Genomic DNA, 22,804 nt, shown 5'->3' with positions numbered 1-22,804 from the left:
GTTTCGTCACCTTTTTAGCAACTGGCCTTGCAGATAGTGTGGTGTACACGGCTCGCTCCGCGACGGACATATCGAAAGCCTCCGTAGGCAACCCCCTCACACAGAATTTTGCCAGGATGTGTTGCCTAAAACATCGAAATTAAAGTTCTTAATCAGGCCAGGACTTGCGAGTAACTTAGTTTGTTGTATGCCGAGGGATTTCAGGGGTCCAGAAGGTGAGACAATTCACTTTTACTTGATCGACCAACGAGGACACCGAGATATGTCAAAGAAAAGTGCCTAGCCCTTTCACTAGGAAGCATTTCTTACTGGATCTATCTGACTTGGAGATCAATCACAATTCTTGAGGCCTTGGAAGTTTAATAAACTGGAAAATGAAGACCTGAAAAATTGCAGCACGCCGCCATGGTGCAAACCGTGTTCTTTGGCAGTACCAATATGAGGTGACCGGCTTCCCAATATTCACGGCGCTATCTGAAAGATAGAATGTCGAGTACTTTCATGAATTAAGAGTGTAAAATGGTTCAAAAACCCTCATTAAGTCACGTGTGTGTGCTTGCTGGGCTCACCAATGTATGACAGCACTGACACGAGAGAAGGTTGATTTCAATACTGTAGAGGAAACACTCCATGAACAGTGGTACACAGGGAACGTTATGCCATAAACTCCAGTTGAATCTAGTGTACCTAAGAATAGGAAAGAAAGTTGCAGTAGCAACAGCATTCTATATCTTCATCCTTATGGGTCCACGTATTCCAATAGACGTCTAATTGCAAGTTGCCAATGCAGCGTGGTACTAACTACTTTTGGGAAGAAGCGACTATTGTATCAACAGCCCCAATTCTTGAATAGTTTCTACAGGACCTCAGTTATCCCAAGTATGAAGCGGCGGTGGGGGAGGGGGTCTCTTGGAAATAGCAACAGGGAGTGTATTATTGTTCGGGACCACGGTGAAGTTGTAGCTGCGAGTGTCCCAGTGCGAGTTGAGTGAAGGGTCACCAAAGGGAATGAGAGCAGCAATACGCATTCTTAATTTCCAGCGTCAGCACGTGGAAGGTACTCTAAGGCTGTGCAACTTACACATATTTCCCTGGTTTAATTTTGAAGCCGTCGGCAAGTCGCCCAAGCCACCAGAATCGATACGGAGCGTAGCCGTAGACATCACGAGACAACTCAGTGAGCGGTCCCCTGACGAGGTTCATCTCGCTGTGTATCTCAGGGTCAAAGTAAGGAACGGTCCATTCGTTGTCCTTTATGAATGTTAGATGGTTAAGATACTCAGTTGGTGCTTGGTGCAGAAATCTTACCCAGGTTGCAGCCATGCCAACAAAGCCATTTTCGCCTACGACTGGCGGGTACGTCCAGTTCTCTTCCTGCCAGCCGCTTTCAAAGATGTCCCATCGGACTATAGAAGCACCCCAGCTTGTTCTCACGTAAAGCTTCGGAAAGTCTTGCTGTTCTGCGCTTATGTCAAATGAGAAACTAAGGTTTTGTTAGGATGAATCAGTTGAAGCAAAGGAGGCCTGAACACTCACGTGGACTTGTCTTCTATCCTAGTAATGTTCCTTGTCGAAATGATGTAGGGATAAGATTCTTTGAACATTCTCTTGAAAGTCGTCTGAATGTCAGATTGAACGCCCATGTATGGGACAGCGAGCTGTTCATTATTGGATCCAGTAATAAGAATCCTGCCAGTGTACACCGGCATTAGGTCCTCGTTAAGACCTACAGGGGCTTTGAAATGAAAACTGTAGGACGATATCAGCAAGAAAATCCTTGAAAGTATAACAGAGAGAAATAACGAACGTTGCCTCTTTGGTCTCGCCCGGATTGACAATGAACTCGCCCTCAGGAAAGATGACATTAGGTGTCATATCCGTCGGAAGTAGGGCGACCTCTACCGGTCCAGGGTTAAAGTCCGCATAATAATCAATCGCCTCGACTCCTCCAGCTGGTTGAAGAGAGAACTTGTAAGTAACGGGATTGATGCAGTTGTTGGTGATGTTGATCTTGTGGCATGGTTGGAAATGAGCCGTGTCATTGAGCGCAAACTTGGGCCAAGACAGTTCCGTGCGATAGTCCAAAACTTTGGTGGCATTGACCAAGCCGTTCCCAATTTGGAAAACAGGAGCCCAGGCATCGTAGTCCGTCATATTGAAGCCATCATTCCATTTGATGGCCTGACCACTGACCATGATCTTTGCAGCGAGCCTCTTCCCGAACTCTGGGCCATGAATCCACCTGCCACCATACTTGCTAATGTAGAGGGCCGCGATGCCGGCGACGTACGGAGTTGCCATCGATGTACCAGATTTAAGACCGAATTTTCCACGCGGCAGGGTGGAGAAGATGTTGCTACCGGGGGCCGCTATGTCTGGTTTGATCTGCAGGTCATACAGACCACCCATGGAGGTGAAAGAAGAGGGAACGATGGCCGGGTTCTTCATATTGACGAGAGGTTTCTCGGTCTCGTTGAAAAACCTAAACGTCACATTAGTGCCTTCCGCCAAGGCGTTGATAAGAGCAACACCCTCATCGTGTCCGATTAAACCCTCCACGCCTCGGGTATCCCAATTGCTCGGCATCGGAAATAGCTTGTCGTTGTTGAAGAGAAGAACATGCTCAGCTCCGGCTGTCTTCAAAACATAGCGCTTGGTACTTCCACTGCAGCCACCTCGCGGTGCTACGACGAGGGCATTGGACAGGTCGATATCGTCCGGGAGCGTTTCACAGGCGACTGTGACATTTTCAGGGTCATATGACAGCATAGCAACCTTCAAACTGCCATTGACGGGGAAATCATGAGAGAGGGCGCCGTGGAAGAAGCCCCATGTTTCGGTGTTGCTGTTCTCGCCGTCATCGAAAGTTACCTCAAAGGGCATGCCAGGAACGAAGCTAGGCTCGAGAGAAGCAACAGCAAGAACACTTTCTCCGGACATCCCATTATCGGGAAAGAAGAGGCCAGCATCACCGTCATTGCCGGCCGATATGGTTACTATGAGGCCTCGATCCACTAACCGAGACGCAACTTCAGCCCAGGCATTGGTTGAGAAGCCTCCGCGGCCTCCGATTGACGCCGTGATGATATCTGCCTAATATGCAGTTAGTAAGAAGGTATTTGTGTTTACTAGAAAAGAAATGCAAACGGACTCCATCAGCGTGTGCCCTCAAAAATGCTTCAATCAATGTTTCCTCGTCTGTGCGGCCCGTCTGGAATGTTTCTTAGTTTTCAGCTTATTCACGAAGCGGGGAGCATACATCGTCGTCTCCGAAAACTTTATAAGACAAGATACTGGCTTCAGGGGCAACTCCTTGCCAGCTGGACATTTGTAAGCAAACGTAAGAACTGCAACCTCAAAAGCCAACTGATCGAAACGCACCTGCCTGTCTTCCCTGCAATTATACCAGAGACGTGGGTTCCGTGGCCCAGACTTGCGATTTCCATCGGGTCGCCGTCTGGGTTCTTTGCGAATCCTTCATCAGGCCAGACTTCCATCACAACATGTCAGCCACGTTCATCATGGGTTTTGGATATCTTACAAGTTTCGCCGACCAAATCGTAGCCGCCAATAACCTTGAAGTCGGGGCCAAGTCCACCTCCCAGCTAGATTATCAGTACTTAGCGTCAACAGGTTGAAGTATGAGAGAGCACATACAGCAGGGTGAGTATAGTCGACGCCGGCATCCACAACAGCAACCTTGACACCTTTGCCCAGAATACCGGCATCATGAAGCTTATCAACGCCAGTCATGCTGTGAATGGAATAGTTGGCTGCAGAAGTGTCTTCATTGAACGTCTTGCCATTCAGGACTGAAGCCATTTGGACCTTCCTCGAACGCCACACATTGCTGACACCTTGAAGAATGCGAAGGGTCTCTGCGTTCTCAATGGTTGTCTCTATACTAAACCCAGTGAAGACTTCGCTGTGGAATGTCTTGTACAGTTTTGTGCCTTCATGGGTAGCTAGTTCCGAGGTGAGCTTCTTCAAGTCCGAGTTCTGTATAACATCGCATCAGCATACACCAGACAGCATCATCCTAGAACAAAAAGACAGCTGCTTACCTCAGCAACTTCAATGATGAATCTTTTCGTGCCAGTAGAAGGGTGACTTTTGAGTGAATTATCTGCCACGCCGAGACGGGCTGCGCCCAGTCCCGTCAGAGACAGCATCGTCAACACAGTCGTTAGATACATGTTCGATAGATCACAAGACTGTCTTTGAAAATGGTCTGTTTTCCAGAATTCAAAAGGTTTCAAACTAAACGGATGTCGAGCCTACATATGGGACAACAGAAATTCTAGATGCTGGCCCAAGCAGACGCGTGGCATCAGTAGGCCATGTGGGCGTCCGGGATCGAGGGAACCTGCATCTTCGCATCGGTTAAGGTCTTATGTTGGAACAAACAGCAATATAAGGACATTGAGCAAACGAAAGGGTCAGGGACTTCGTATAATGCGATTGCAAGCCGGCAGTATCGAAAGATTTTCACGGCTCCTGAAACCAGGTTTCGGTGAGCCGGCTGAAAATCCATTGCTAAACTATAGCTGAGATTATCTATTATTATCATGGTTTTGTGATTCCAGAAGATACAGGAGGTCATCTGCCTGTTTGCCTGCCAAAAAGGTCATCATCATATGCATGTAATGGGTTAGAAGGCTCATGACTCTGTCTCCGCGTTGGTCTTAATCACATACTACGGATTTCGCTGCTAGTCAATATGCTCTCAAGCTCGATAGTTGTACGCTTGTGTATCCAAGGTCGAATAACAACACCAGGAAGCATATACTATGATAAAGTACCCGGCGGGAAGGCACAGTAGAGCCGTCGGTACAATAGATCTTGCCACGCATTTCCCGGCAGTCTGCCTTGTCGATCGAACGAGGGGGACTGGTGTATGTTGTACATGTGCGTTGGGGATGCTACAGGTAACATACTTCCCATCAATGTGCCATGTCATACTCCCACCGCAAGGAACCGCGAGGGACAGCATGCGCGTTGTTCTACGTTGTGTTACCTTTTGTTTGCAAGAAATGCAATACCCGAGAGATGGCAAAGTTGTGTGTTTGGCAGTGAAACTGCGCAGCGGCCCGTTGCTGAGTCCCTTTGAATCCAAATTAAATTTCCGAAGGCCTGGAAGATGACAGACCGAAGCAAGATTCTGCGGGCAACTCAAGGTAGACAACAGTATCATGTGCGAAAAATAAACTTGTATCTCTATTCTTTTCTCATGTTCTACCCTTGAGTTTGCTCAAAAGGTTGCCTAATTTGGCCTTCAGCGCCGGGCTAGGACCTTCGTCTGCGCCGACCAATCTCCGAACTAAAATATTATACATGCCGCCGAAAGCAAGAGCGATCGTTGTCGACGTGAAAATGATGACATTATAGGGCATACTGAAATCCGGCGTTGGAAGGTTCAGCAGCAAGGTAGTTGTCCGCGTGCTTTGCGTGCGCGGGCTTAGGGTAGTGATCACTGCCGCAGCAATGTCGAAGCCGCGGTTTGCGTCAGGGGGGTATTCGGTGTATCTCAAGATAGATTTCTCAAAGTCATAGGTGAGGAAGACAGTAGAGGCGGGAGGGATGCGCATGCGCAGTTCCAGTTGCGTACCCCTGGCGCGATCGACAGCGGGGCGGTAGTAGATATCCTCGATGATGGATGGCTGAGAGCCCGATGACCCCTCAATTCTTGCGTTGAGGGTATGGAGGTATACTCTCATGAACCAAGGCAAAGACTCCATATAGATGAACTCAACCTCGGTATCTTTGCTAGGATTCGTAAGGATGGCCTGCATTCCACCATGTTCCTGGCCATGCCCAGTAAAGCTGCGTTCAGCATAGATTAGTGGGGTTGCAGGCTCAATCAGCTCGTTCGTAGCATCCTGCCCTTCCTTGTTCTCAAGAGGGAGAACAATCTCGAGCTCCGATTCCGGTCCAAATTTGAAGCATCGAGACGCCCCATTCGGGTTGAGGTGCTCTGTAGCACCGCCAGAAGTGAAGACGCCTCTCGAATGTGGGACCTCGATGCACACCGGGGGAACATCTTCATCCGTGAGGGGGCAAATGCCCTTAACTGGCTTTCCAAAGAGCTGGGAAAGATTCCACTCTTGGCCGAGGGTGTGGCTAATGGGGTAGCAGGTGTCGTCGGAATGGTAAGGCTTCGAGGTATCACACTTGAGTTCGTGGCCCGGCGGGGGGCGGGGAATCGGATTGTCTCTAGGGCGCTTAGATCGGTCGATGTCCAGAACCATGTCGATCGTCTGCTCGATTTGCAAAACACAATCTTGGCCCGGAGGGCACACAGGCTTGATGTCAATGGCCATGCTTTGAAAGGAGGAGTCGAAGAGCTTGTGGCCGTCCAGCAGGCTGGAGATACCCGCCTTGCCCTTGCAAGGAAGCAGCTTCAAAAACGGGGTCAAGTTCTCCGTACAGACCACCTCCTTCGGAAGCACACCATGCAGAAGCTGCATGTTCGGTATAGAAGCTTCCGGGTGGTCGCCCTCGGGCTGGAAGGACATGACTGGTCGGGTGGTTCGAGTTCCGTCGACGAAGTTCAGCGAGGCGCAGAAGAGACCCGAAAGGGCATTGGTAAGGGTCAACCATTTCTGGTCGGCTCTATGCATTTGTTAGCATCGGTCACACTCCTCGAATGACGGTAGCCATACTCTTCGTCTGTCTCCGCCTCGAGCCAAGCCCAGAGCTCTACGCCCGTTCCACCCTCGCGCTGACCATCCCACGGCCGGCTGCCCCAGCTCTCTGCGTCCCATCTCCCCAGACTAAATCTCAAATGCAGTTCGCGAGTGCCAGCATATTGCAGAATCTGTCCCAGCGACCGAGGAAAATAGCGGAAGTTTTGCGACTCGAAATCGGTCAGCGACGTGTTGGACCGGAAATTGAAGCTCGCCAGCAGTGCGGAAAGGGGCAGCGGTCGCAAGTTAAGCTGCTCATGGTAATCCGCAGCCGTGCCAAAGGCAGCCAGGCAGAGGAAGAGAAGGGCCGCCAGAAACTGGCGCATTTTGGAAGAAGAATCGCGGCCCCGGAGAGAAAACGAAAGTGACGTCTGCTAGCTTTCGCTCTCCCCTGCTAAGCCAGCGCATGGATGGCCTAGGTGTCGACTCGCGAGGGTGGCTACCTGGAGGGACGTACAGGGGCGGTGGGTCCCGGCAGAATCCATCCTTACGTAAACCGAGCTTGAAGTTTACCCTTGAATTTACCATGGAGCAGCTCTCCACATTCCGCCCCAATCCCATCCCGCGCGTCACCCCCCAGAGCTTCGCGAATTTCCGTAGACACACCCTTCAACTCACAGCAAGAAATCTCAACTACTCACGACACGACACGACACGACACGACACCATGGCTGCAGAACAAAGAAAGCTGCTCGAGCAGCTCATGGGTGGCTCAGCCACTACGCGATCGGCCTCGCTGTCCATGACCGACCCCAAAGTTTGCAGATCCTTCCTCGTCGGCACATGTCCTCACGATCTCTTCACCAACACCAAACAAGATCTGGGCTCCTGCCCAAAACAGCACTCAGAGGCTCTGAAGGCCGAGTATGAGGCATTGTCGGATAAGGAAAAACAGAAATACGGTTTCGAGTACGACTACATGCGGGACCTGCAAAAGTACATCGACGATTGCAACAGGAGAATAGACTCGGCACAGCGCAGGCTTGAAAAGACACCAGACGAGATCAGGCAGACCAATGCTCTGGTATGTGTTTTGTAGTTTACCCACTAAGACTCCAGACTAACTTGCTACAGTTGAAAAGTATTTCCGAGCTGTCCTCCACAATCCACAATGGCACCCTCGAAGTTGAAATCCTCGGTGAAATGGGCGAGGTATCCCGTGCGATCGACGAGTTTTACCGTGTGCGCCAGGCACAACAGACGAAATTGGATCGCGAGAAGGAACTCAAAGCTCTTTCTGACACTTCAGGTCCGTCCGGCCACCAGAAGCTTCAGGTGTGTGATGTATGCGGCGCCTACCTTAGCAGACTTGACAACGACCGTCGCTTGGCCGACCACTTTTACGGAAAGATGCACCTTGGATACGCACAGATGCGTAAAACCTACGACGCGTTCCCCAAGGAAATGCGCCATCGCATGCGAGCGCCAGCAGACGACGACGGCATGGGGTCCGGCGGACCAAGGGGCTCACGAAGCGGAGGCGGCTACCGCGGACGTGGAGGCAGGGGATACCGTGGAGGATGGTAGAGCGCATTTCGAAACAATACTCCAACTTTGGAAAAAAAAACCACAAGGGCCGTGAGGGGACGCCAAACTGTGTGGACGTCTTCGTAGTCAAGACGCATTAAAAATAATGGAATGGACAGCCACAACACACATCAGCCATGGCTCGGTCTGAAATTCCGGATCTTCTGCCGCAGCCACCACCACAGGAATCTACACCTTTGATCTCTACGGAAGAGACGCAAAAAATGGTCAGCTTGGGGGATCGGGTTGGTCACGGACCACATGAGAATTTTCAGCATCAGTTTATATCAGAATGCACAGCAAAGTGGGTGACGAACCGCTAGAGTTCACTCTTGTCCATACTAAGTCTTTTAGGCCTCGAATCAACCACTAGAGCACAGCGCAAACCTATTTGGGTAGCGGCTAGCGTGAAGGGAATGCTCTTCTTGGTTATGAGGGCGATAATCGGATCATCTAAGCACGAGAAGGAAGTCAAGCATGATTCGGCCAGAAGAGAGGATTTCATGGGCAACTTCATGTATTTACGCTAATCGTTCGGGCTTCTACATTTTCCAATGCCCAATGCCCACCTCGAAGGGTGCAATGCTAGAAAGCGACACGATAAAAACTCGCCCACAAACATGGTGCTTTCTTTTTCTTTTTTCTCTTTCTTCCCCTCTTCTTCCTCCATTGGTGATATCCAAGATGCCGCGTCGCTGTTTTGTAATCCAATCCCATCACTCCTGACAAGCCGTCGACTACGCAGTACCCAGCCCCCCCCTATACCGTTATAACTCCCCCGCAACAACACCAACACCAACAACAACAAATGCGTTAAGCCTGAGCATCGCCCTTCATCCTGGCATCAAAAGCCTCCATTTCGTCGTCCCACCTTCCGAGAGGCGACAGCACAGGTGGTGAAGTCTCCCCGGTCTTGCCCTTGCTGGGAAGGGCGGGGAACTCTTCGGTGCTGATGGCGGGCACCTTGGGCTCGGGCGCAGAGGGTTTCGCGTGGCGGCTGCCGTTCGATGCGGGGTCTCTGGGTTCGGAGTCGTTACCGTATCCGCCGCGGCCGCCACGTCCACCCCGCCCCCGACCGCGCCCGCGACCACCCCTTCGGTCTTCGCGATCGCCATGCCGGTCGCCGTAACGGCCACCTTCCGCATCACCCTCGTTCGCAAACCTGCTACCCGAGAGTCCGCCGCCGGATCTGGCGCCTCTGATGCCGCCGTTCGCGCCCCGGAAACCCCTCCTGTCTTCTTCCGCCGCAAGCGCTTCCTTGCCCTCGTCCCAGCCGCCTTCCTTCATGCTCATGGCCTTGAGCTTACGTTCTCTATTCTTGGCGCGCTCGTCGTCCATGCGCTTGCGCTCCTCCTCGCCGCGTTTTCGCCGCTCTTCATCCATCTGCTTGCGCTTGCGCGCCTCCTCCATGCCGCGCGCGTAAGCCTCTGCGTGACTGCGCTCATCCTGCTCCGCCTTTTCAAACTTGCGCGTCTTCTCAGCATTCAGGATGCGCATTTGCTCCATCTTGGCCGCCAGCTCGGACTCGGTGAGCTTGGTCCGTGGGTTCGCACCGGATTGGAGACGCGCCTCCGCGTTTGGGGCTGTGTTGCCGCCAGTCGCAGGCGCATGTTGCTGTTTTTCGCGATGCGGCGCCTGGCCAGGCACAGGCGAGCTTGTCTTGCTGTTGGTATTGGCGGGCGCAGTGGGAGCATCTGCTGGTGCTTGCGATTGCGCTGCTGGACCGGTTGGCGCTTGCGGGGGGGTAGTCGTGGTGTTGGTTGCGCTGGTTGAATTGGTGGGCGCAGGGGCCGCTTGGCGGGGAGGACGCGGGGCAGCTGCGGGCTTATTAGGGTTGAATCTGGAGTTGGCGAGACCGCGTGGCGCCGTTGGGACAGGTTTCGCTTTGGGTTGTTGAGGCTGCTCGACGGGCTTCTGGGCGACTGGTTCAGGTTTGGGTTTGGGGGGCTCGGCGGGCGGTGTTGCGACAGCGGCGGGAGGGGGAGGAGGAGGAGGGGCGACTGTCTCAACGGTGTCGACAGGCCGAGATTCGTTCACGGGCTCAAAATCGTCGAAAAACAGATCGTCATCTGTGCGACCGCCAAACTGATCCTCCATTTTTAATATAGAGAAAAGGGGTATCGGGATTCTGGAAGGAGAAAACTAGGAGGAGCTAACAATTGGAGCAAACAAGAGGTTGGTGATGTCGACTCGAAGCTCTGTGCTGGATTGGAGGGTAGCAAAAGCCCATGTCAGATTGGGTAGGTGGGGAGCACTGGGCGCGGATTGGTAGTGGAGAGTCGGGGACTCCTCGGCCCGACACCGTTGGTTTCTTGATCTGGCAGTGCTCAAGGATTACGTAATCTCACTTTTTGCGCCAGGTCGTTGGTGCTTCAAGAGTCTGTTCTAGTGCGTATTCCAAGTTTGACTCAGTCTCCCTCCGATTCGCGTTGTGCATCAATAAATGTTGCAATTAATGTTTATCGAATTAAACTGTCAAGTCTGGAGATCAACGCGTCGCGCAGAGCTTCATAGCTGTCCAACAAGGGTATATCAAACCTGGCGCACACAGCCTGAACGTTTCCTCTTTTCTTGTACCCCTGGGGACAAGCGACGATGGCTTTCCCAGAGCGAGCACAAAGCCCCAGCTCAAGTAAGCTGATATGTGCTTCTGTCCCTGGCTGAATGAACATGGCGATGATGTCAGCCCGATCCTGCATCTCCAATTCCCACTCGACCTGCTCCCTGAACCTGGGGTCGGAGATGTCCTCCTTCCACGAGCTATCCCAGTCTGTCCGGAGGGGATTGAAGATAGTTATAGGGAGATGAGATATGGACTCGGACAAGTCCTTGCGCCAATCCCCTTGGCTGGTGGTTCCCGCAAGAAAAACAGATTTTTTGGCTGCACCAGTCGCAGACGGCCTGTTTAGAGGCAGGATGACACTGCTTGCTGCTGGCGTTGCCTCCATGCTGACGTGCTGATGGCAGAAGGCGAAAGTACTTTCTTTGGTGATGTACAGTAGGTATGCCGCCTTGATCTCAAGTGAAAATGACGGAAGCTGTCGCAGAATAACGCTTCAAATTAGTAACTTGTCTGAAATGCATGAGAGCTGAGCTTCTGACATTGGCGCATGGGCGAGAAAGCAATTCAGCCTTAAACCGGCAAGCCGTTGTTTAGCAGCCTTTCCATTGGTCACGGTCTTCTGCGGGCTGAGAGGAGCCGAGCTGAGTTGCCTAACGCAGCTTGTTATGGGCCAGCCCAACGTTCTTTCAACGCCTCCCGCCCACCACCTCCCGCAGTATCTCGTCATTTCCGAGACCTTGTTCTGCTCAATAAGATGCCACCATGAATGAAATCAAGTAGACCTGTACAAGTGTCTCTTCTTTGGATCGATATTCAGACTCAAAAAATAAAACGTAGGGTTTATGTCGAAAAAGGGCCATTTACTCCTCAGGAGACCCACTGCAATATCTCAAGAGTGTCTATACCGCTTCCCCTACCCGCCAAATTTCCTGCCAGGTCTTCTTTTTTTCTTCTCTTCGTATTCAGAGTCAGCTGAATCATACAGCCATCATGGCGTCTGATAACAGATGTAGAAAACGGTCTCGTGGGAAGAGATAGCGGCCAAATGGAGTATCGGAAGATGACCTATCAGCGCCAGAACAGGAGGCCGCCTCGACTGCGACCCCTGCACGGCTCGATTTCCCCTTGTTCAACAGCCTGTCCGTGGCTCCGTTTGCGTCTACGCGAACATGCGTGGTTTCCTCCAATAGGGCAGTTTGGCTCGGGGAACCTCTCGGAAGATCACCATACGTACCCTAGATTGGGGCGCACTACAGCCAGACCGACCACCACCATTATCTTGCGGTGAGCCAGTCCTGTCCTTGCTTCTGGCATACCGATAGGGAGCCAAGGAGTGTCGGCGAGCTTTCCGAGCACTGTCTCGGTCGGGAGTTGCTGCTGGGCTCGACAGGGTACGGGGCTGGCTCCAGCAGGATGATGGCTGGGGGTGTGGAAGAAGGGGACGAGTTCAGGTGGTCCCTTGGCGCCTGAAATTCCCCTATGGGTGCTCAGATATTTAATACAAGTTATGAAATCACGCAACCCGATCTCGGCACCCTCTCGTGTGTGATCCTTAAGTGTTCGCAGCAACCTTTCTTTTAATCTCGTTTCTGGTCTGAATCATACCTAACCGTGTTCTTCTTCTTGGAGTATTTGGTTGACTTACTTGACTCCCCCCCCAGCTCATGATACCATCCTCTCCAATGTTGCGTCATGAAGCGGTGAGAAAGACAAAGCGTTTACAGCCCCCCGTACAAATAGAGAGCTCTCCACCGAGCTGAACGAGAATAGCTCCAGAGAGCCACACGAAAACTCAGTTGGCCCCATTGCTGAACTGAAAGAGGGAAAAAGGGGAGTCATCGCACGAAGCAGATGGCCTCGCATTTTGAGTCAGGGGAGCACGCTCCGGGAGACGATTGCGAGGGATGCCGCCGAATCCAACAAGAGCTGGTCGAGCTGTCGACAGAGTCCGAAGAATCTTCAGACTACGAGGATGGTAAGTCCAGTTCGCTTTTTTCCGTTTGTTGTTGGCGTTTTCAGTCATCGTTCGTGGACTTCTCCTATTCTCTGCCCAACAGACAAGTGTCCAGAGAAGAGAAATTAGGTGTCACGAGATGCCTGTAACAAGAGAGTTTGGCCCTTAAAGCATCCCCTGAAAATACAGGTGTGGACCTGGTGGCAGCGGGAGCTAGAGCCCAAGAACTGCAACACCGATCCACCCCATCCCAAAAGTCTGGAGTCTGCGCTCCGGGGGAGATCCACGCTAGGGGTATTAGGCGAGCGAAGTCCCCTTAGCGCATTTCGTCATTCGTCATTTTCTTTGCGATACCGCAGCTGTGGCATTTTAGGACCCTCTTCTGTGAGATGCGTCACACCACACTGAACCAGTTACCTCGTTCATGTCTCAACTGTCTCAACTTTCCCTCCCAAATCCGTCTGAACAGTTTTCCGCCGTTATTCTCAACAAGTGCCGCACGCATCTGCTGATCCCCGCGACAGAAGACACGATGCCGTCCGCAATCGCGGCCTCCGACCTGTCGACGAACCTGAGCGACACGGACGATTGCACCCAAGTCGCCCCCGAGCTGTTGCACAACTTGAAGCACGACAGCTCTGTTCTCTGCCTTGCCGTCAGCGCTGAGAACGAACGCATATACGCCGGTACCCAGGATGGCGAGATCGTTGTGTGGTCGCTGGCCACGTTCCACCAGGACCGCATCATCCAGGCACACAAGCGGAGCGTCCTGAGCTTGTTCCTGTCGCCCGACGGCTCCATGCTGTTTTCCAGCGCCGGCGATCCGCTCATAAATGTCTGGTGCCCGAAGACGATGAACCGGATGTACGAGATTTATAGTACATACGACGTTGGCGATATCTTTTCCGTTGCCTACAGCACCCAGCACGAGACCGTCTACATCGGCGCCCAGAATACCTCTATACAATGGGTCAGTCTATCGGACCCGAACAACCGAGTTCCACACGACTCCTCGCAGCATCCCGACCGGCGCAATCACAGGTTCTTCGACTCGCGGGCGGTAGGAGGCACGTCGACCCCGCGCCGCAACGACGAGCGGTGGGGGCTGATTCCCAGGTCCGAGAATGTTGTGGAGATACACCCCGGGGCTCTGCAGATGTTTGCCCATTACGGCTACGTATATTCGATGCTCATGGCGAAAGGGCCGACGGTCTTGGTGGAGCCTGAAGAAGAGGTACTCATCTCGGGTGGTGGCGACGGAACAATCAAGCTGTGGAAGCTCGGCGCAGAAGGTGATAAACAGGCGGAGGAGAGCGACCGCGAGCCAGGTCTTCAGGAATTGATGTCTCTGGGGTCTGACGACGCGGATTCGGTCATGTCCCTCGCCATTGACGGGTCATTCCTGTACGCCGGCAAGCTGCAGGGCATCATTGAGCTGTGGGACCTAGACACCAAGTCCAGGTTGAGAGTTATCAAGGGACACAAGGGCGACGTTATGACACTGCAAATGAGCTGGGGCTATCTCCTGAGTGCCTCTAGGTCTGGATCCGCCACCGTATGTCTAGCCTCCCCCGAAACTATTCCTTGCTCTTACTAATGACTTACAGAAACACACTACTGTCCACTATGGCAAGTACCAAGACACCCAGACAGCCAACATCAGCCAAAAGTACCAGTGCATAGCTCGCTGGAAAGCACACGAGGGCAAGGTCCTGGCTTCCGCCGTTACAACGTACAACAACAGGCAGTACTATATCACGGGCGCGAATGACAACGATGTGGCTATCTGGAACATTGACTGCTCGTCGTATGAACAGCACCAAGAGGTGGATGAGGTGAACGACGTCATGATCAAGTCCCTTGGGGATTTCGTCTCGTACCGAACAGTTTCCTCGCGCCCTGAATTCGCGGAGGACTGCCGAAGAGGAGCAACCTTTTTGGGATCCTTGTTCAAGCGGCTAGGCGGCCACGTCGAAATGCTGAGCACAGAAAGCAGCCCGCACAATCCTGTTGTCCTGGCCAAGTTCAGCGGCAAGCTGGAGCCGGCAGAGAAGCGGAAGCGGATCTTGTTCTACGGTCATTACGACGTCGTCCCGGCAGACACTAAAAAGGGAAAGTGGTTGACGGACCCATTTCAAATGAAGGGTATCAACGGATATTTCCACGGTAGAGGTGTCAGCGATAACAAGGGCCCCATCATGGCGGCACTGTACGCCGTCACCGATCTTATGCAAGCAAAGAAGCTTGGAAACGACATCATCTTCCTGATTGAGGGCGAGGAAGAATCTGCCTCTCGTGGTTTCCGGGAGATTGTCCGCAAGAACAAGGATCTAATTGGCGATGTGGATTATATCCTTCTGGCCAATAGTTACTGGCTTGACGACGAGGTTCCTTGCCTCACGTACGGCCTGCGAGGCGTTCTTCACGCCACTGTGTGCGTCGACTCGCACCTGCCTGATCTGCACTCTGGTGTCGACGGCTCGTACATGAACAACGAGCCACTGTCTGACCTCACATCCACACTATCAAAGCTCAAGGGGCCCGGCAACAAGGTTCTTATCCCAGGGTTCTATGACAGTATCCTCCCCGTCACAGCCGAGGAGGAAACGCGGTACGACGAGATTGCCTCGACGCTCATGCGACAAAACCCTGAGAAGGGCCCGGAAGATAAGCTCAAGACTGCGCTGATGGCACGTTGGAGAGAACCCAATCTGACAATCCATCGATACAAAGTCTCGGGACCGGACGGCAGTCTGGTTAGTAGTCACGCGAGCGCAAACATCAGCTTGCGCCTGGTGCCCGGCCAGGAGGTGAACGACGTCATCGCGTCTTTGACCTCTTATCTCGAGTCGGAATTTGAACTTCTTGAATCAAAGAACTCGTTGTCAATCAAGATCGACAACAAGGCCGAGCCGTGGCTGGGTGATCCCAGCAATGAGATCTTCCAGGCGCTCGAAGAAGCCATTGTCAAGGCCTGGGGATCCGTCTTCGAGGGTGGCCAATCCGCCGACGAAGGCGAGGAGACGGCCGAAAAGAAGAAGGCTCAGAAGCCCAAGAAACCCCTCTACATCCGCGAGGGCGGATCGATTCCGGCTATCCGGTTCCTTGAAAAGGAGTTCGGCGCCCCCGCAGCCCATCTCCCGTGCGGACAGTCAAGCGACGGCGGACACTTGGATAATGAGAAACTAAGGGTCCTGAATCTGCTGAAGAGCAGGGAGATCATGGGGTCTGTATTCGCGCGTCTGTAATAAGATATTTAAAAAAAAAAAAAAAAAAAAAAAAAAAAAAAAAAAAACCACGAAAAGGTGAAGCATGGTTTTAGGCGTTTGGCGGGGGGGTTAGTTGGTGCTTCGAAAAAGAAAAAGAGAACATTGGATTGTAAAATAAATTAGATACCCAAAAAAAATCAATAGCATCGCCTACATGTCTGTTTGCGCGTAAACTGTGAAGGGTCAGGATTTTATGCCATTTCATTAAGAGAGTGCAAAGCTCGCCTGACTCGGTGACAGATGTCGTCTCAGACACGTCCATTGACGTGATCCGAACTTCGGCCCCCCCTCGATGCCGATGAGTACCGGCGAGCTTCCCTATTCGGCATTCCAGCTTATCTTATCTTATCCACGACGTTTCCCCCAACCTCATCTCATCTCACACACACATACACACTCACTCACACATACCTTAAAGACGGAACCAATTCAAACTGTTTTCCTTTTCAAGTTGCAACTCATAATCAATTCTCACCGTCTTTAAAGGGTCACAATCATGGAGTATAAGCGCCCATCCCCAACGGCCGTCAAGGTCAAACCTCGCCTCATCATCCACGGCGGCGCAGGCAACATCAAACCAGCCAACCTCGCGCCGCCCCAATACGCAGAATACCGCACGGCGCTCTTGACAATTGTAAACACAACCCACGTTCTCAAAAATAAAAAGATAAAGAAATCTCAAAGACAATTAACACGTTACGCAGGTCAGCAAGACAAACGCTTACATGACAACACCAGTCAGCGCCAACAAGCTCCCCACCGCCCTGGAGACAGCAACGCACGCCGTGACGCTTCTCGAGAACAACCCGCTCTTCAACAGCGGCCACGGCGCAGTCTTTACTCGCGACGGCATCAACGAGCTGGAGGCATCCGTGATGGTCTCGCGCGGGTTCAAGAAGCGCGGCGTAGGCGTGACGGGCCTGCGGCACGTCAAGAACCCCATCCTCCTCGCCAAAGCGCTGCTGGAGCACGGCGAGGAGGACCTCGGCGGGGGCTCGAACAGTGGGCACCCTTCGTCCGTCGGCGCGGACGGCCGCGGGATCGACGCGCCGTCTGCGCAGGGGCATACGTTGCTACACGGCCCGACGGCGGAGGTGCTCGCGGGGAAGTACGGGCTGGAACTCGTCGAGCCTAGCTATTTCTTCACGCAGAAGAGGTGGGATGAGCATATCAATGCTCTAGAGAAGGAGAAGAAGGGGACGGGGCTGGCGACATGGAGTGCGGAGGAGTTTCTTCCGCAGGGCACCGTCGGTGCGGTCGCGTTGGACGAGGACGGCGTCGTGTGCGCTGCTACGTCGACCGGCGGGCTGACGAACAAGCTGACTGGACGGATCGGGGATACGCCCAGCGTCGGTGCGGGATTCTGGGCGGAGGAGTGGGAGGAGGAAGGGGACCCGACGGCGGTGTTTGCGAAGGGTGGTGGCGCGTGGGGGACGGTGACGTTGTCGGATGGCCTTAGGGGCCTGATGGCTGACTGTTTGCCATCATTGAACGTTTATTCCCCTGTGCCGGGGGTGTTGTATGGTAAGGGTTTGAAGACGACTCGTTCGATCGCGGCTTCCGGTACTGGAAACGGAGACTCGTTTCTGCGCGTGGCGGCCGGCAGGACTGTCGGGGCGGTGGCGAGATGGAAGCCCTTGTCTGGCAAGGATGCCGTGTCGTTTGTTTCGGGTCCGGGAGGCGAGCTGCAGAAGAGCGCTGGCGATAGGTGGCACGTCACCGGCGAGGGCGAGGGAGGTATTATCGGAATTGAGATTGCGGTAACCCGTGACGAGGAGGGTGCTGTTGTGGGTGTGAGGTCGGAGGTTCTACAGGATTTCAACTGCAATGGTATGTACCGGGCGTGGATTGACGACGATGGGAACGCGCATGCGAAGATTTACCATGACGAGGTTGAGGAGGGAGTAGATGCTCGATCGTTTGCCGAAAAGTGGTAGACTCAAGATTGTGGGCGAGAAACAATCGGTCAATATCAGTTCAAAGACCAGGGATGGCTTGGCGCGATATCAGTGACAAATAGAGGGAAACATATTTCGCTCTTCGAACTTGGAACAATGTAAAATTACAACCAGATATCTACATGAGAGCAGGAGCATTGGGTGTCTAACAGCCCATCTGGGTAACTATCAACAGATATATCGCCGATCCTCGACATCAGTCAAACAGCGCACCTGCACGTTCATTATCCTTCAAAAATCGTATACTTGGGTCCTGCGGCCAGGGCATATCCGCGTAATCACTCCCCACGTCGTCAAACCCATCGCACCAGAAAGCGCCGCTAAGATCGATGGCATTGAATCTGCTAGCCGGCGGCAACGGTAAACAGTCACCCAAACATGACGGCTGCAAATCAAACAAGTACTTGGGTGCCCCGTGGCATTTTCCTCCCGCCCAGATGGCCATCTTGGCATCGGTTTCATTGGCACACTTGGCGTTAGAGTAAATCTTGGGAAACCGGTCCTGGCTGACTTTGAACGCAAAACACCTATCCGCTTCCAATCTCGTATATGTTGTACGCGTAACATAGCCCCTACCGGGTTTCTCACACTCGTCCGGGCTAAAGATGGCTTTCTTCTCTGTTTCGTCACGCTCTTCTGGCTCGGTGCCGTTGCCTTTACACCAGTACATGTAGCTCGAATCCCGGTGCGGGTCGATCGGGAAACACTTGGCAAAGGGGCTGAAGTCCGTGCTGGTTATGCGGCCGGGCCAGCCGGGGCAATCGGGCTGCTGCCAACCGGCTAGGCGCGCAGGAGTTCCATCGGGGCAGGTCGGTGTTTGATAGGGTCGTACCGAGTGATATCGGGGGATGTTAATGCAAGTGCCGGGTGCTGGGTAGAAAAATGTCGGGGGGCGGTCGGAATAGACGTGCTTCCCAGGAGCCTCTGTGAGCTTTGGACAAACAGAATGAGAAACCATTCCAACCTCATGGCTGAATTTTTCCTTATTTTCGGCTTCTGGTGCATCCCCATCTTCTCCCGTAACTTCTTCTCGGGATGATATGCCATCGCAGTAGAACATGACTCCCCAGGCCTTGCCTGTTCCTCCTCGAGAAAGTGCGACATCTTTCAAGTCAATACAGTGGCCAAGATCCCCATCGCTAATGTCGCGCATTCCGTCCTCAAACGTCATTTTGCCACCATTGCAATTGTGCTCCTTTGCAGCGGCAACAGTGTACGTGTCGCCGGTGTACTCGTACAGAGCAAGCCTGGCACGGCTTCCATCTGCGCAGATGCCAGGCGTCACAACCTGTAAAGAACTCCATGGCTCCGTATCCTTACCATGGTTAAAACAGTCGTCGTGCTGAGACAGACACTGATCGGGTAGTAGATTGTGCGGAAATCGCAGCATCCACATTGGGTCTTCGCAAGTTTCCGAGTGATAAAACTTCACTTGGCCTGCAACAGGCCCTGATACCTTCTGGGCGACTAATGGAGGCACGGCATCCATGTGATGTTCGGCGCCGTCTTTTTGATGGTCCTCGCACCGGAATATCATGGACCAGTAGTACGATGGCGTCTCCAGGTCGCTCTTTGACCAGAGGCAGTCCCCTGGAGTAGCATGAGACCATCCCAAAGCCGTTGGCTCACCGGTACATCTTCTCCGGGGGTAAAAGAACATTTCAGGGCTGGATCCGTCGGCGCACTTGGGCTTCTGCAAGATCTTTATGTTGTCTCTCGCGTAGTAATCCCCGGAAAGGCAGACGCCAGGCGCCAAATCAACCGTATTGGCTGGGCCATCGCCAGGGCAGGTCGACAAGCTGGCTCTCAAACTGTCGAGATCATCGGGAAATGTCCTGGAGCCCGGATAGAGAGACAACTTTGCAACATTGCTGTCGCTGTGTCCGTCATCAACGATCGGCTTCTGCTCTGCAAGATCCGATTTGACGACGTTTAAGAGGCTCAGAGTCGCAAACAGGGTGGCAATGCGACAAATAGCCATATCTTTGCCTTGGAAACATATGGCAGCCTCAAGCACCGGTTCCAGGCATCAATTGCGGTTGTTGACGTTGGTTGTGAAATTGTCAAAATTGATCGGGAGTCGGACGCTGTTGCCTGTGCAAATTTCAGTCAAGGTGGTTCCGGCGCTGCTGCGCCGTAAACGGATTTCGGCAATGTAATCTCTTTTCACTGGTGATAACACCAAAGTCCCCATTTGCAATCCACTATTGTCTCAATAGTCTTATTCGAAGTATCACACCCTTCCGCGATGTTCCGTAACCCAGAATCCCTGCGCATAACACGGGCTGCCGTTGACTGCTCCACAAACGCGGCCTCGCCAAGGCCGATCGGCGACCGTTCCGTCCGGACCATTTGCCGGAATATGCCAAGATACAGATGCATCCCGCTACTTGCATGTCTATGATGTGTGTTCGCAGTTGCAAAATTTGGCGTCCGGAGAAGGCTTAGAGGCCATCAACAGTACCGAGTCGCAAAACAGCGCGGGGTTCTTCCATCGTCAAGTACACCAGTGCAGTTTTGCAGAGGCGTAGTCTTGACAGACATAAAACTTGTTCGATTTCCAGGAGACTTTGAGCTTTTCAGACATTAAGCTCACCTCACAGAGTGTAGGTGTCCGATGCGAAAGCCAACTGAACCAGCGGGGTTGGACTAATCATACTCTGGCTGCACCCCGCAGAAAAGAAAAGCTTACATCTGCAGGGAATTCCTGACCTGACCCCTCCATCAAACTATCAAAAGATAGCCAATTCCCTTTTAACTCTGGCGAGAGTGAAAACCTCGGCCATATCGGGGCCCGGGGACTTCTGCTGACGAATTGCGACAGCCTCGCGTTGTTCGTGCTACTAGGGACGTAAGGCTGAACACGACGCTGGCATTCCTCCGACGTAAATACCCCTCATGCCGATCGTGCCACCGCAAAAACAAGAGCACAAAACCCTAGAGAACACGCACACTGCTGGCTTTTCATCCTTCACGACACGCAAATGGTGAACATAAAGGAAGCGGCCCGCGCCGCCGTCACCGCATATGGCCTCGCCTCGGAGAAGGGCGGCAACACTTCAGTGCCACTACAAGAGGTCGCCGAGTCCCTGGCGTCATTCTACCTCACCAACTTCACCAGCTTCACTCTCGGACAAGTGACGACTCTCCCGCAAGATCCGGCACCGGGTGTCTTGAAACAGCTCCAGCTTCTCAACGAGAGCGGGCTCGGCACTGACATTCGGCCCTGCGCGGCAAGGATCGAGGTTGTGTCCTCGCAGAGCGCAATGTGTTGGATCACGTTTGAGATATTTCCTAGGACAAAGAAAATCGACAGATGGACTTGGACAAACATCTACGGCTTCAGGCTGGGGGAGCCAAGAAAGAACGGCCTTGACGGCGGCTGGGAGTTCACGAACGCGGACCAGGAGTTTCAGAAACTGCTGGAGCGAGTGCCGGATTTCTACACGGGTGGCAAGGTTCCGTAAAATGGCATATGAATTTTTGTATTATCCGATTATCACGGCACCTGAATTTAAAGACATGACCATCTCTCATCAGGACTGAAAAGGCATATCATGATACAACCATGGCCGAGAGGCTGTTTACAGCAAAACAGCCGCTCCCAGTGCTACACCTGCCGCAATACCATACATGTGCGATACACCGACAGGGGCGGCGGCGTTGGGAACGCTGGTTGCTGCCGTCGTAGCTCCAGATGCGCCGTTGGTGGCAGTCCGAGTTCCAGCTTTGGCGGTGACGGAGAGCGTGCCGTTGCTGGGCTTGGCATCAGATGTGGCGACAACGAGAAGTGTGTCGGTACCCGTCACCGACTTGATGTCCTCTGACTTGATATCTTTCGCCGTGCTGCTTTCTACAGCAGCGGTGACGCTGGTCTTTCCGGGGGCCGGGGTTGTCACAGGGGCTTGAGACGTTTGGGCCGGGACTGAGGCGCTGGTCTTGATAGGCAAGAATGAAGGGGAGTAGGTCTCGGTGCCCTCGTAGGAGGGGCAGCCGGGCACGGTGGTCTTGGGCGGAGCACGGCCGCCACCGCAGTCAAGAGCAGCGCAGATCTCGCCGGTGTCGGGGACAAAGTAGACGCGGGTTGCGTAGGGGGTGCCGCCGTTGGCCGGGGTGACAACCGAGTCGGATGATGTGCAGCCGTCGAGGTCAGTCTTGGCCAGGGCGACGGAAGCCAGAACGGCGAGGGTGGCGAGGTATCTGAAAGACATTTTGCGGAATTATTTTTAACTTGGAGTTATCGTAGGAAGTGTAAAAAGAGCGTGTTGATTACTGTTTAGATATGTAAACGAATGTGTGATTGCCGAGAGGTAAGGCTTGAGAATCGAACACCAGATACGGGATAAAGAGGAATTATAAATGGATGGAGAAGTCTTTTCGTCGTTCCAGAGTCCCTCTTATCAAGGATTTCGAACAATGAGCCATCGATGCCTTGCGACTTAGCCCCGATCCAGCGGCACCCCCTAAGTGGTACTAAGCGGGTCTGCGACGGGATTCGCAAGCCACCTCATCTCGGAAATTGTCCTAGCGGTCATTAATAGCAACCTCTCACGGACGCTTCAACGGTTTTCGTGACGATGTGGCTGAGATGATCTGTCTCAGATGGCTGCCGAATAAGCCGTCCTGATGTATTCTGGGCGCTGATTCAGCACTGGACGAATACATATTGGGGGAATTCTCGTGTGACAGTCCGTCAATCGACTAGACTGGGAAACTGGCAACTTGAGCCATCTTGTAACAAGGGACTGGGCCTTCGCTGACGGAACTCCGCGGTCCAGAAGGGGCGAAAGAGGTGGGTAAGCGTGCCGGGATGTAGATCCTTGCATAATGCTGTGTGGCTCCAAATT

At 53.0% G+C, this 22,804-nt stretch overlaps 9 protein-coding genes across 9 annotated transcripts; 3 read left to right on the top strand and 6 right to left on the bottom strand.

The window, feature by feature from the left end:
* Positions 1 to 866: 866 nt before the first annotated feature.
* CTRU02_200754 (serine endopeptidase) lies at positions 867 to 4,196 on the bottom strand (the record flags this gene model as incomplete). Its single annotated transcript, XM_036718767.1, has 11 exons — positions 867 to 1,029; positions 1,082 to 1,251; positions 1,309 to 1,483; positions 1,537 to 1,749; positions 1,808 to 3,093; positions 3,152 to 3,211; positions 3,260 to 3,320; positions 3,382 to 3,490; positions 3,542 to 3,605; positions 3,658 to 3,999; positions 4,065 to 4,196. The coding sequence occupies 11 exons, from the start codon at positions 4,194 to 4,196 to the stop codon at positions 867 to 869; spliced, it is 2,775 nt and encodes a 924-aa protein (XP_036589767.1).
* Positions 4,197 to 5,228: 1,032 nt separating this feature from the next.
* CTRU02_200753 (GPI transamidase component GPI16) lies at positions 5,229 to 7,012 on the bottom strand (the record flags this gene model as incomplete). Its single annotated transcript, XM_036718766.1, has 2 exons — positions 5,229 to 6,612; positions 6,663 to 7,012. The coding sequence occupies 2 exons, from the start codon at positions 7,010 to 7,012 to the stop codon at positions 5,229 to 5,231; spliced, it is 1,734 nt and encodes a 577-aa protein (XP_036589766.1).
* A 341-nt stretch (positions 7,013 to 7,353) lies between these two features.
* Positions 7,354 to 8,213, top strand: CTRU02_200752 (uncharacterized protein; the record flags this gene model as incomplete). Its single annotated transcript, XM_036718764.1, has 2 exons — positions 7,354 to 7,710; positions 7,761 to 8,213. The coding sequence occupies 2 exons, from the start codon at positions 7,354 to 7,356 to the stop codon at positions 8,211 to 8,213; spliced, it is 810 nt and encodes a 269-aa protein (XP_036589765.1).
* An 813-nt stretch (positions 8,214 to 9,026) lies between these two features.
* Positions 9,027 to 10,310, bottom strand: CTRU02_200751 (uncharacterized protein; the record flags this gene model as incomplete). The annotated part of the gene is made up of 1 exon (XM_036718765.1): positions 9,027 to 10,310. The coding sequence occupies one exon, from the start codon at positions 10,308 to 10,310 to the stop codon at positions 9,027 to 9,029; it is 1,284 nt and encodes a 427-aa protein (XP_036589764.1).
* A 362-nt stretch (positions 10,311 to 10,672) lies between these two features.
* On the bottom strand, positions 10,673 to 11,161 carry CTRU02_200750 (uncharacterized protein; the record flags this gene model as incomplete). Its single annotated transcript, XM_036718763.1, has 1 exon — positions 10,673 to 11,161. The coding sequence occupies one exon, from the start codon at positions 11,159 to 11,161 to the stop codon at positions 10,673 to 10,675; it is 489 nt and encodes a 162-aa protein (XP_036589763.1).
* Positions 11,162 to 12,627: 1,466 nt separating this feature from the next.
* CTRU02_200749 (WD repeat-containing protein) lies at positions 12,628 to 17,936 on the top strand (the record flags this gene model as incomplete). Its single annotated transcript, XM_036718762.1, has 5 exons — positions 12,628 to 12,751; positions 13,144 to 14,285; positions 14,338 to 15,956; positions 16,486 to 16,633; positions 16,704 to 17,936. The coding sequence occupies 5 exons, from the start codon at positions 12,628 to 12,630 to the stop codon at positions 17,934 to 17,936; spliced, it is 4,266 nt and encodes a 1,421-aa protein (XP_036589762.1).
* Positions 17,937 to 18,153: 217 nt separating this feature from the next.
* On the bottom strand, positions 18,154 to 19,938 carry CTRU02_200748 (uncharacterized protein; the record flags this gene model as incomplete). Its single annotated transcript, XM_036718761.1, has 1 exon — positions 18,154 to 19,938. The coding sequence occupies one exon, from the start codon at positions 19,936 to 19,938 to the stop codon at positions 18,154 to 18,156; it is 1,785 nt and encodes a 594-aa protein (XP_036589761.1).
* A 1,003-nt stretch (positions 19,939 to 20,941) lies between these two features.
* Positions 20,942 to 21,424, top strand: CTRU02_200747 (uncharacterized protein; the record flags this gene model as incomplete). Its single annotated transcript, XM_036718760.1, has 1 exon — positions 20,942 to 21,424. One exon carries the CDS (start codon positions 20,942 to 20,944, stop codon positions 21,422 to 21,424), a length of 483 nt encoding a protein of 160 aa, XP_036589760.1.
* A 117-nt stretch (positions 21,425 to 21,541) lies between these two features.
* CTRU02_200746 (siderophore biosynthesis) lies at positions 21,542 to 22,168 on the bottom strand (the record flags this gene model as incomplete). Its single annotated transcript, XM_036718759.1, has 1 exon — positions 21,542 to 22,168. The coding sequence occupies one exon, from the start codon at positions 22,166 to 22,168 to the stop codon at positions 21,542 to 21,544; it is 627 nt and encodes a 208-aa protein (XP_036589759.1).
* Between the last annotated feature and the right edge of the window lie 636 nt (positions 22,169 to 22,804).

Source organism: Colletotrichum truncatum, assembly GCF_014235925.2.
Source record: "Colletotrichum truncatum strain CMES1059 chromosome Unknown Contig_0001, whole genome shotgun sequence".
Lineage (NCBI taxonomy): Eukaryota > Fungi > Ascomycota > Sordariomycetes > Glomerellales > Glomerellaceae > Colletotrichum > Colletotrichum truncatum.
This window is presented reverse-complemented; position numbering and strand designations above follow the sequence as displayed.